At 37.4% G+C, this 13,571-nt stretch overlaps 1 protein-coding gene across 1 annotated transcript in view; it reads right to left on the bottom strand.

The window, feature by feature from the left end:
• The window catches only part of CELSR1 (cadherin EGF LAG seven-pass G-type receptor 1), a 2,549,932-nt gene that overhangs the window by 208,060 nt on the left and 2,328,301 nt on the right, over positions 1–13,571 (bottom strand). Inside the window, exon 23 of the mRNA XM_044088384.1 lies at positions 903–1,029. Coding sequence (XP_043944319.1) covers positions 903–1,029 — 127 coding nt within the window. The remainder of the gene's footprint in view (positions 1–902; positions 1,030–13,571) is intronic.

Below are 13,571 nucleotides of genomic sequence, written 5' to 3'. Positions count from 1 at the left end.
AATTTCCCAAAAAACCCTTTAATTTTAGTGCAAGACACTGATAATGAACACAGTGTAAAAACAAATTAAAAACATTAATGATGGCACATTCTTATAAAAAATTATTAGAAATGATATTATTTGTTGTTAAAGCCTAGCCACCATCAAATAAGAACAGGGACAATGAAAACATGGTCACTTATGCCTGGCTTACTGGTGGCATTCAACTTAATTTTGTATTTATGTTATGTACTTACATTCTGAGCTTTCATATGCTTTTTTTTGTTCTGATGAAGTCCCGTTTCCTTGATGGATGAAAGCGTATCATTAGCGCCTTAAGATTTTAAGTGTTTTTGCTTTTGAGAACTTATTTGAGTTATTTTTAGTTTATTAAACTTGAAAAAAAAAAGATTGGTGTTTGTCATTAATCCCAGGGAGACCATCTGCAGTGTATCTTATGAACTCTCCTGTATATTAATACCCTCTCGGGGAACATCTGTTCTCCAGTATGATATTGCCATTGCAAAATTACCATTTTCTAAAAATTTATAACACCTCAATAATTCATCTAAAAACATGCAGACAAAATCATATCTGTCTCTTATATCCAAACTTCACATTTTATTTGACTAAGTATCCGTCAAAGCAGCAAACTCATGTCAATCAACATTTCTATAACTTATCCATTTTGAAATACTTTGTGCATTGCTTTATGTACTGCCTACATCTACACCCAAGTAAGGGAATATTAAAGAAACCTATCTAATTAACATAAATATGATATTGCAAATGTTTTGCTAAACCACATTTTTATTCTTGCAATAATTACAACTTATGGATGGGAAAAAACATAGTGAAAATGGTAGGTGGTAGAGCAAAACAGTGCCTACAGGATTAATTCAAATGAGTGGCCCACTGCTTACCTCTCGTTTAGAGATATCCATAAGTACAGCAAAACTGGTCACGTGATTACACTGGCAACTGATGTGGCTTTGATTCCGAGAAACAAGTTCACATCCCTTAGATGACCATCCTCCTGTTTTCCCAATTCTGCAAAATAATGCACAGGAGAGTTTTTTTTTCTTCTTTTTTTAACTTGGCTATCAAATTATGTATTATACTGAAGATTCATTTAAGCAATGAACACCTCTTAGTTCAGTGCTGTCAAATATCAGCTGTGTAAAAGGTTTGTATAGATTAAGGAATGCTGATCTTACCTGTGAAGGAAAGCTTGCACTTACTGCATGAAGAATGCCACAAATAAGTGTTACGTCTTTCAGGAATAGCAATCAAGGAGTGTGTGTGTCAGTAGAAAAATCTAACTAGCTAATACAAAGCAGCCAGAAAAATAAAACAGTGAATAAATCTTGCTGTGTGCAATGATGTCAAACCTAATACAAAGCAGCAGGAAAAAAAAAAAAAACAGTGGCTAAATCTTGCTGTGTGTAATGATGCCAGCCCTAATGCCTTTTTGGTATCAAATGTGTACCCATAATGGATCTTATTGCTGGCTGGGAGGGACAGTCACAATGTTCTAGTCTCTTCCATGAGAAGAAAGCACTGAGCTATAGGGACAATGAGCTATACTGTAATTAACCAATGTATTATTTCTATTTATAAAACAGCACGAAAACAATCAGTGGTTTATAGTTTCTCTGTCTCAGTATCTTCTTCTTCTTTCGGCTTTTCCTGGTTAGGGGTCACCACAGCAGATCACCTGTCCACTCATGATTGGCAGTGGGGTTTTACGGTGTCAAGTTGCCAGCCCGGCACCCACTCTTCCACAGAAGGCACACACACACACACTCACACCTAGGGCCAATTTAGAGTGTCCAATCCACCTACAGCATGTCTTTGGGATGTGGGAGGAAACCCACGCGACCACAGGGAGGACATGCAAACTCCGCACAGAAGGCACCCCAGCCAAGGATCGAACCGGAGAACCTCTTGCTGTGAGGCGGCAACGCTAACCGCTGCACCACCGCGGCCGCCCTAGTTTCTTTGTCTCAGTATACTACTACAAATTCTACTTAGCATCATTTTATAAAAGTAACAACCCACAACATGATATTATTTCCAAAAAATTTTGAAAAGTCACTGCCGTCAGTACTCTGCTTGAGAACATCTGAGTACGTCAGATCATTCTATCTAAACCAGCTGAGGAACCACTTATCCTGCTTCCTACTAACTCATTTCAGCGGAATGACAGCTGCTTGACTACTCACATTTCTTCCTTTTGTCCTCTGAAATAAACAGGGTCAGCTTTCCAGGAGCAACATAAACAAATCACTTTTGATACTTCAGAGGGCCATTCATTGGCACTCCCCATGACTTCTCCTGAGTCTGGATGAAGAAAAAGCATCCGAATGAGTTCAGTGGTCTTTTCTGTTTGAAGTGCTTGATAAACTACATTTAATATCATTTCATACAGTAAGAAATTTTTATCAAGCCTCCCAAGCCCAAGACAACGATAGCAATAGCCATCTCCCAAGGTCTATATCCCTTTATCGAAGACCCAATTCAACGAACCACTATTTGTCGAACCCAGTTAATCAAAAGCTAAATTCAGGGAAGGATCACATCAGTGATTTTTTTCCCCTGGGAAAGAAACGAGTCAGCTACCTACCAACCGTAACAAAAAATACAAAATTTAAAACTCAGCAAAGTGGGGGACTTTGACCCCCACCCCCCCTAACTAAATATAGCAATTTCCAAGATTGCACTACAGTGGGGAAAAGGGCAAATTCCCGATGATGGACAACTGCTTTCTTTCCCAGGGTAAAAATTCACTGAAGAGATTCTCTGCTGAATTTAGCTTTCAATTACCTGGGTTCAACAAATAGTGGTTCGCTAAACTGGGTCTTCAATAAAGTGATACAGACTACCATCTCTCATACTAGAGACACTAGACAAGAGTATACTTCAATCCCCTCCTTTCTGTTCCTTAACTCTGCTTAAACATATTCAACATAGTAATCCTGAAGTCCAAATTACTTTGTTTGATATCAACATGTCATTATTCACGAAACACTGTCACATCTTTCCCCCTCTTTTGGTCTCCTCAAGAACTATAAACCACAAAATTAATAATGACAAAATGAAAGATATGCACTTACTATAATATTAGTTATGTAAGAAGTGGGTCCTTCTTTTATAACTGGCCACAGGCATTAGGAACACTTAGGAACTGCTCAGTACCATGCCCATCCCCACTTCAATCATGATGATCAGTTCCTCTCTCTCCACTCTTTTGCTGCTAAGATTTCAGTCTGCTCACAAAAGTGTGTTTAGGCTTCTTGCTCGTTTTTGCTTATTTTATTGAAAAGGTCTGCCATTTATTCCAGCAGTTTTGCTCCTGCACCTAAGTAAACTATTTCTACTACTTGTATTTATTTTTCCCCTAGTATTTGACAGTTTTCTCTCCATGCATTCTTTTTTTAGTGTATAGGCCTGTGTTTTCATCAGCACCATGTCAAAACCCCTGATACACCTAACTCAAATGCAAAGTGGCAGTTCAACTGAAACATGGCTAAGATCAAATGGTCATCCACAAGATTGGTGTAGAGCTGAGAAAGTAGCTGTGCATCTCAAGGGTTTCAACACTGCTCTCTTTAAAAATATAAATCAGAAAGTCAAATGGAACATAACTCCTTACAAATAATTTTTATGTCACTGAAAATAATTCCTGCCAGTGGCTGACAAAACGTGAATACTAATATTTAAAAACAGCTTACTTTCTCAACATCATCATTCCACAAGATGATCATGTTTTATTAAATAGAAACTACAGTTGTGCAGTAAACTCACTGCAACAGCAGATGTTTGACTTCACTCCTGTCATTACCATCTTTCCATGTGGGGTACAAGTTGTGCCAAGAGCTTGGCATCTAGCTTCAGATATTTCTGCAGTAGTAAATACCACTTCATTGCCAACCTTTACTTAGGTTTATCTACCTTCACTCCTAACTAAAACCCAGGTCACTATTCATATCTACAACTTCCATCATCTGTTGCATTATCATGAAACTTTGCCAACAAAACCAAACTCTAATGACCATAACTCTCTCTTTACCAGAATTCATCAAGCACAGAGCTTACATTTATAACATAAATGCACAATTTTTGAATTTTAACTTGTTTTGTTACCATCCTTATTTTTAAAGCAAACCTTCTTCATAAGTATATGATGAAAATGTATTGTGCTACTTATATGCTATAATTTGCTGTACTCTCTGCAAACTGTTAATTTCTATCAACTATATGTTTAACACTACAGTACAAACTGCATAATGTTATTCAAGGTTTTCATGGTGAGCCTCCGCAGTCAATGAACTACCTCAGTCAACAAATGAAACAAACAAGTAAATAAATAAATACAATTTAACTGACTGCCTCAGGTAGCAACTGCATGCTTGGGACATCTGTCTAACATCTAAACTGCTAGACATAGTCCAAACTTGAGAGCTTTTAGAAAATAGGCCCCATAACCCTCACATCAGCATCATATGTGTTCAAAATCTGCAACCAGCCTCCATAACTTTGTCACACATGCAGCATGTAAATACAAGTCAACGTCTACCATAAGCAACCCTATCGGTAGCATACAAATTGTATGCCTCTGTCAGACACTGTCCTTAACTAACATAATGTGGACCTCTATGGATGGAATGTGCAAAAATCATAGGAACAGATGTTATGAACAGCCACCAAAAACACATTGCTGCTACAAGCCTCCTTTTGTCTCATGTTCCTCAATACATTCAAGAGCCAGACCGGGTTGTGGTCATCTCTTATTTCTTTAGTCACACTCTAATTCAGCCATTAATAAAATACACCAAGACACAAAACTTAAGCATATCAAGTAAATTGTACAAATGCTAAGCTATAAAACAAGGAGATGATATAATTGTAGTGTAACAGCTTTAACCAAAATGAAGGGAGGAAAAGTATATAGCAGAGAAAAAAAAAGAATAAAAAAACAATCTAACAGTCATCTCCAGCAAATGTACTACAGCACTTTCTTAATTTCAGTCTCTACAGTCCTTGCACATAGGCATAATACTAAACTATGCTTTGAAACCATAGAAGAAGCCCTTGATGGATTTCTGAAGAGAATCTCTCCTGTAGTCTTAGCTTTAGAGTAACTGTACATCGATTTAGCATAAGTGACAGAATGGTAGACAATTACACTCTTACTACAGCGAAAACTATATAAGGAGGCAACACACCAGATCTTACATTTTTGCCTGAATAAACGGCCAGCAAGAGCAGAAAATCTGTCTTCTGAGTAAGAAATGTCAAAGAAACAAAATAAATTGACTGAAAAGGCGGCCTTATTAGTGCTGAATCACACGGCTGAAATCAGTATGTCTATTTATCTGGTTTAGCTGACTCTACATAGTTTCAATGATACAAAAAACATACCTTACCATGAAATTTGATAACTACATCATTGGTTATATTAAAGGGAATGGGGTGCAAAGGGGGGTCTCCCCTGTACAGGACTAGGAAGAGAGTTTGTCTCCTACCAAGATGTACTGATGAAGTTCTTTTTGATTAATCAGTTCCAAATGAACTGGCTTTATTCAAATTGTCAGTGACAACGCCCAACAGATTCAATCCAATCAACTCTTCTGACACAATGTCCAAGTCTCTCTAAGGAAAGGTAACCTTCCAGAAGGTCTCAGATGCAAGACACCTTTAAAGGAAGGTTATAACTAACTATTGGTCTCAATGCCAAGAATACCTTCCAAGGATGGCAAGGTGACCAAGTGGAATAATGACACTAAGTGGACAAAAAAGAATTATGTGAAATCAATCAGTGGGCAGGACAGCTAACTACAGAAGGTAGATTCACTTCCAGGAAATGAGACTTTATTGCTGTCAAAAGACAGAAACTATCTTATATTTTGGCAAACAGGATTTTCTGGTGACAAGCTTTTTGGTCTCCTGGCTAACGTATTCTGCCAATCTAGCAAATGAAGACTCTAAAGGGAAGGGTAAAGAAAGGATCCTCACCTTGCTGTGCAGAAGCAGATTTTCCCTGATAGGCGAGTATAGGGACTAGGCTGTGCTCCCTAACAGAAGACAGAGCAATGTTAGTCTTAAGCAGCAACTGACCAGCAGGCCTGAGTTTTTATCTTCTTGCCTTTAATAGAACACTTTGGATAAAAAGAATGGGACAGAATACATGCGGCAAATTTCATGTTTGATGTTTCAAAGTAGGATCTTGCTCTCTCATCCAAAATTTTACAAGCTGGCATTGCATTAGGACGATAAACAGGTTCCTTTTCTTACGACAATAAAGATCTACATCAAAAGAACAAACTCCTCCGGATTCAATGCCCATTCATAAGCCAGAATAACTGCTCAACTTACTAACTTCCAAAACATTTTGTACCCCAGCTACATTCATCACCAAATGAAGGGACAAAGCAAGCTTCAATAATGCCAGGGCCAGCCTGAACAGATAGCCCAAATGACAGAATCATGATATTAGACCGAAAATTGAATGACTGACCTCCATTTGACTAAAACTAAATCACTTAAAACTATTTGAATGGATACTGATCACAAACAAGATTTTGCACAACAGTAGACATTTATATATATTTAAACAATAGCAACGAAGCAGCCAAGTATCACCAGATGACTAAAACTCATAAAAATATTTATTAAAATAACACAGTAAGCGCTTCCGCTAAGGAGCTTCTTCAGGCTGACAACCATTAAAAGTGAAGGTCGATCTTATATAAACATTGTAGCCAATCACAAAAATACATCAATTAAGGAAACAAGGCATTTAAAGAGGTCAGAGTACAAAATAAACAACCTGATATTGAGATAATATATAACAGAAAATATTGAGACAGATGTTCAAAAACATATACAAGACACACACACACACACACACACACACACACACACACATATATATATATACATATACATATATATATATATATATATATATATATATATATATATATGGGAATGTGTGTAAATCTATTTATGGGAAACGTACTCTGTTACAAAAGCATGCTGAGAAATGGCAAGAAATCCCCCAGTTGTATTACTTTGGAGGTCTGCGATTTTTAAGTAATGGTTTTATAGTAGCTCTTTCTTTCAGGCCATGGCCTCTATCGGCTCTGAGAATAATAATCAAATTGTTTTCTTTAAATTCTGTGCGATTCCTAATATCTCCTTCTCTAATGCTGGCAGGAATAATTTCAATTACTCTGAACAGAAAATGGTGGTCATCACCAAGACAAGCTACATGCTTGGCTAGAGCATTGTGTTCTGAGCATTTCCTTATATGGTAGATATGCTCCCTAATCCTGTCACTGAGACACCTATTTGTTTTACCAACATAAAAGGAGTGGCAAAATTGACATTCCGCAAGGTATACAAGATTGGATGTTTTACAGTTAGCCTCTATTTGAAAGACAAAGTCTTTACCAAGGTCTGGATGATGGAACTTATCAGAGCTGTCAATATACTTACAAAAATTGCAAGCGCCACATGGTCTAGTTAAACCTACCACTTTTTGCTTGTGGCCTAGTTTGTGGCATAATAATCTCTTCAGATTCTTCCTATTTCTAAATGTAAATCTAGGATAATCACCCACTATCCTGCTGATTTCTTCATTCACGCCCAGAACGGACCAATATTTACTAAAAATTCATGTGAGTTCTTTATTGTCCATTGTATAATATAACGGAACTTTCAAGAAACAGGAGTTATTGACATCAAGGTCTCTAGATACTTCTTTATGTGTTCCAAAGTAGGGGGCAGCTCTACCATCACGTAGAGACTGAATATCTGCTAAGTGCTGTGATATCTCATTCGCAGAATAACCTCTAGATGAAAGTCTATCTTTTAGTTCAGAAATCTCTTCAAAAAAACATTCATCCATAGCATTCAGTCTAGACATTCTGACTCCTTGACTTCTTATAAGATTCTTAAAAACATATCCTGGATGCATGCTAGATCTCAACAGATAGGTGCTCCTGTAACATGACTTATGAAACACGCCAGTATTAATTAGCCCATTCCCTAGTTTTTCTATGTATAGATCTAAATATTCTATTCTGTCATAAGACCAATTTACTGTAAATTTCAAGCACTCTAGCATATTATTGAGTATATTATGAAAACTCATGAGTTCACCTGGGCTGCCTTCCCATAACATAAAAAGGTTGTCTACAAAACGACGATAAAATGAAACGTGTCTTAAATTCACAAAGGTTGCTGAGTGTTGTCCCTTCCCAATGTGCCAGAAACATATTTGCATAACTGTTCACGCATGGAGTACCCATGGTGATGCCATGTCGTTGTATATATAATTCATCATTAAATGTAAATACGTTTTTCTCTAACACTTGCTCTAAAAATAAGTTATCAAATCAACCTGAACAGGAGAAAAAGTGCTATGTTGAGTCAAGTATTCATGAACAAATTGTATACCAAGGTCATTAGGTATAACTGTGAATAAAGATTGTATGTCAAGAGTGACAAAAATTGTATTACTTAAATCGAAAACGTCCTTAACACATTCATAAAGATCTATTAGAAACTGTTTAGAATCTTTCAAAACAACCTTATTCAAATCGATGACTGGTCTGAGATGTTTTTCCACAAACTGAAAGGGGTTCCGTAACCCAGCCACCACCAGCCACAATGGGTCTCATGGGTGGTTTGGATGGGTTTTTATGAATTTTCGGAAGCCCTTGTATAATGGGAATAAGGGGATTGATGACATGCAAACAGCCAAACATTTCTTTAGAAATAAGAGAACCCTCAAATACATCTTGTATTGAGTGATGAACAATGTGCATAATCCTATGTACATCACTAACAGTTATTTTTTACTTTTTTAATGGAAGGATGACTCCTGGTGTTTTTTACTAAGAAGATTTTTCTTTAACTGTACTCTTAGTTTTAGAAGTAGAATTATGACTATCTGAAGGAAATACAGGAGAAGAAGAAACAAAAGAATCCTGAGCTAATCCTTCATGTGCTAAAAAATTCCTTGTAATTTCATTTACCATTTCTCTTGGCTAAACTTTCTTTTTTTAATGAAATTCAGCAAGCGGCCTGGAGATTCATCCACAGTACTTTATTGTATCATTTAGAAAAGGTCTCTGGATACTGTTTTGATTGCTCATAGTAAATATATTATTGCAGACATCAGTCAATCTTGGGAGTGTAAAGACGTTATTACCTTATCCTTCAGATTAAGCAACCATGAAATTAGTATATTCAGAGTCCTGATGAAGTTCTATTTTGGTCAATAAAGGGAACAAAAGCTCTAACCTCAAATTGGTGTCTGTGCCTTGCATTGTGAAGGAAGCTTTGCCTTGTTTTTGTGGTCATTTTAGATGTTTGTTTATGTATTTAATTACTTATTCTATATACATTTCTTGAAATGCAATCTCCAGGCTTTACTTAAATTTCTAGTGCTGCTTATATAAAAGTAGCTTTAAGACAAATTTCACAGATTGAAGAGTACAAATAAAAGTTTCTTACTGTTATTTCAGCTTGTTCTTTGCTTTCCCTAATACACAATTGCATTTTGAAATTTAGTATGTTTGTGAACGGATCTCTGCTAAGCCACTAGTTACATTATTGTCTGTTGAAATAAAGTTGACTGTTTTAACAAAAGGAAATGTTATGCTCTATGTTTGTAAACAACAGAACACAGAGTTTTGAGAAGGATTTTTTTAAGTGAATGCTGTCTTTGAAATGATCTGTGCTCTGGCTCTACAATCTACTAATACACTTTCAAATCCACATATATGGGATCCACCAGTACCTTAGCCTATGCCAGCATCTTCTGTGCCTTGATTAAAAGATGTCTACATCGCCAAAAGCACCAGTGCTCTCTTCAGCTAAATCAAGAGAAGGTCATGACATTAAAATAAAAACAATCAAGTGGAATATTTAATCCATGATATACTGGGTCTTGGTAAAGTTTCTACTCTCTAAATATGTGCATCATCATCTTCTTTCGGCTGTTCCCGTTAGGAGTCACCACAGCGGATCATCTGTTTCCATTTCTTCCTGTCCTCTGCATCTTGCTCTGTCACACCAACCACCTGCATGTCCTCTCTCACCACATCCATAAACCTTATCTTAGGCCTTCCTCTTTTCCTGTTACCTGGTAGCTTCATCCTTAGCATCTTTTTCCCCAATATACTCAGGATCCCTCCTCAGCACATGTCCAAACCAATGTAATCTTGCCTCTTTGGCTTTGTCTCCAAACCTTCCAACCTAGGCTGACCCTCTAATATACTTATTCCTAATCCTGTCCACCCTCATCACACCCAGTGCAAATCTTAACATCTTTAACTCTGCCACATCCAGCTCTAACTCCTGCCTTTTTGTCAGTGCCACTGTTTCCAACCCATATAACACAGCTGGTCTCACTACCCTCTTGTAGACCTTCCCTTTCACTCTTACTGGTACTAGTCTGTCACAAATCACTCCTGACACTGTTCTCCACCCACTCCATCCTGTCTGTACTCTTTTCTTCACCTCTCTTCCACACTCACCATTACTCTGACCTGTTGATCCCAAGTATTTAAACTCATCCACCTTCGCCACCTCTGCTCCCTGCATTATCACCATTCCTCTATCCTCCCTCTCATTCACACATATATTCTGTCTTAGCTCTGCTGACCTTTATTCCTCTTCTCACTAGAGCATATCTCCATCTCTCCAGAGTCTCCTCCACCTGTTCCCTACTCTCAGTACAGATCACAATGTCATCTACAAACATCATAGTCTATGGGGACTCCTGTCTGATCTCGTGTGCATAACATTCCAAAATGTAATTGGTTGATTATGTTTGCAATGAGGAGGAGAACAAACTAATGCAAGAAGCTGCTTAGACCAGGATGCATGGTAGGACTGATCTGCCAAAGGAGGTGAGACTCCAATGATGCAGATCCAGGTAATAATGCCTTAGTAAAATACAAACTAGCACGAGCTGGTTACAAGACAAATACCTGCTGCAGACACATCTCTAAAACAAGCACAAGTGGCAACAAAAGTCAAGTTAAATGTACTTTAGCTATATACAAAGACTATGAAGCCTTATAAAGACAAAAAAATGGTGTTTTGAGGAGATCCTTCACGTTTGTGATGTAGAACGTGAGATGCCAGTAAAGGAAAGCACAAAGAATAGTTGTTCATCTCTGCTTAAAACCTTTGGTAAATGGACTGATTTAAACAGAACTCTTAGATTACATCCATGAGAAAAAATAGTGACTTGTCTTTAGGGAGACCTAATCCCTGTGGCACATTAAATACACCTCTTTATGCTCCAGTATTTAAGAGTTGTGCAATCCTAATAGAAGGATTAGATACCAGAAACTGGACTTTCAAAGAGACAAGATCTAATGCTGGAAGCAAAAGTTGTTCAAAAATGAAATTTATGTCTCAAGCAGATTTTTTAGTGACGGCCTCAAATGGATGAGTCCAAGTAATTTCTTCACCAACTTATGCTTGGCTAATGCTTACTACTTTTCTAAGCCATGAAAGAATGCTGCATGTACATTTTATTCATTTGTTTGGTAACAGGAAAGTGTCACAAAATATTCTGGGCTTTTATCCGTCATAGCCCCTACCACACATTAACTACAACCAATACGAAATACCTGCTTGACATACAACAAACAGTGTCAGAATGCTGTGGCAGCAGTAGACTCCAGGCCACCCTCTCAAGCCCGAACAAGTAACAAATGCAAGGCTTCCAAGTCACCAATAAAATATATAAGCTTCCTCACAGTACTTAGTTTACAGAAAATGGTATAGAAGGCCAAGCCCTTAAGTGATGACTAGCGCATTCCATGGTGAAGGAAGGGAACAAGAAGAAACAGAAGTGAAAGGGTTTGCCTACTCCTAGGGACTAAGCTACTTAAGAAGCAAGCTCTCCTAGGTCACCAGAATGCAATGAGCCTATTAGATTCAACCTGAAGTTTGCCAGAAAAAGTGAAATTGATGGGAAGAGAAGACATGCATAAGTTATCAGGCTATTCACTTTACAGCAAATGTATTCAAAGTTTCTCTCTGCAGTTCTGCTGAAGGGAGTAAAACAATGGCAGAACTGCATTTTCCCATTCGCAGATGAGATGTACTTCTAAGTGGTACCAGTACTGGAAGAATACCTCTGTACCAAACTGAGTATCTGAATACTTAGTTCTAAATTCAGACAGCAACTCAATGAATGTGCAGGGTTCGTCCAATATTTGTGTCCTTTGTTGACAAGGTTAGTCCCAATAGGCTAGTGGCTTCCTTTTAGGAGAGACCTGAGGTAGTATTTGTACTACTAGGAGAAAACTGACCACAGCACTAGGGAACTTCCCCCTATTTGTTACAATGCTTGCAGACCATATGGCCAACAGGCATGGATCTGCATGCCCCTCAGTTTCTGGCTCAGTGGTGGTTGAGAGAGCGACACAAAGATGGAGGAGAGCATTTCAGAGACTTTACGGAAAGAAAAGGCAAAGCATGTACAGGATGAATTTCTTGACTCCGAGGAGTTGTTCCAGGCTAAAATTGGGACTGGAGGAGTGGTAATCAGAAGGAATTGTGGAATGATGTATTGGAAGAATTAATCAACAAGAAGGAACCAGAGAGTGGGAATGATATGCTGTGGGGAGAAGTGAAGGAGTGGATTAGAAAAGAAAGCAGTATGGAAAGCATTTTGTTTGTGTACGTTGTAAGAGAAAGTGCAAAAAAACAAGGAAAAGGAAAGAAAGAAAATTGAGATTTCAGACAAACAGAAGTATACAGAACATATGCAGGACAAAGAAGAAAAACATTGGACAGTTATGAAATCTGGGATACAGTCAATGTACCTTTGGGTACAAAAGCTCAATAAGGAAAAGCATTTATTATAACTAAGAATGAGACATGTTGTGACTTGTTTTTTGAAATGGCTGTGGGACTAGAGACTTTCCTGGGAAGAGTTTAACAAAAAAAAGTAATTTTTCCTTGGAATAATATGTCATTCAGGCCTTTTTTCGAAAGACTCAAAAGAAAGTCAATATACAATTTCATACAGAGACTGATAAAGAGACTGTAAAAGATTATTTGCTGAAATATTTTTGTTCTGAAGTGAAAAGCATTGTGAAAACATTTGATAATAGGGGTTTATGAACTGGGGCTTGGAACTGTATATAAAAATAGAAAATGACAAAACTGTTCATATTACAAGTATGAAAATGTGCAGGGAAATAGAGCGGATGGTCAATACTGGGGACAGCCAAGAACATGATTCTTTTGTGGAAAGGGAGGTAATTTTTTGTGCATAACTGTGATAAAAAAAGGTTAGTGTGTATGGGTTTTGGTCATGATGCCAGAAAATGTAGCAGTAATAAATGTAAAAAATTAGAAAAGTTAAGGGACGAGGGTGATAAGGAACAAAAAACAGAAAAGAAAATGAAGAAGAAAGCAGGGAATTAAAGTTGCATGACAAACATAAAAAAAATGTTTTGACAATTTCTGAGGAAATGCAAGATATAGAAGTCAATCTAATAAAACAGGGTGAAGCTGAATTGGAATTGGATATGAGTGATGATGAAATT

Source organism: Protopterus annectens, chromosome 11.part0 (genome assembly GCF_019279795.1).
Source record: "Protopterus annectens isolate FY-2018-M chromosome 11.part0, PAN1.0, whole genome shotgun sequence".
NCBI lineage: Eukaryota > Metazoa > Chordata > Ceratodontiformes > Protopteridae > Protopterus > Protopterus annectens.
This window is presented reverse-complemented; position numbering and strand designations above follow the sequence as displayed.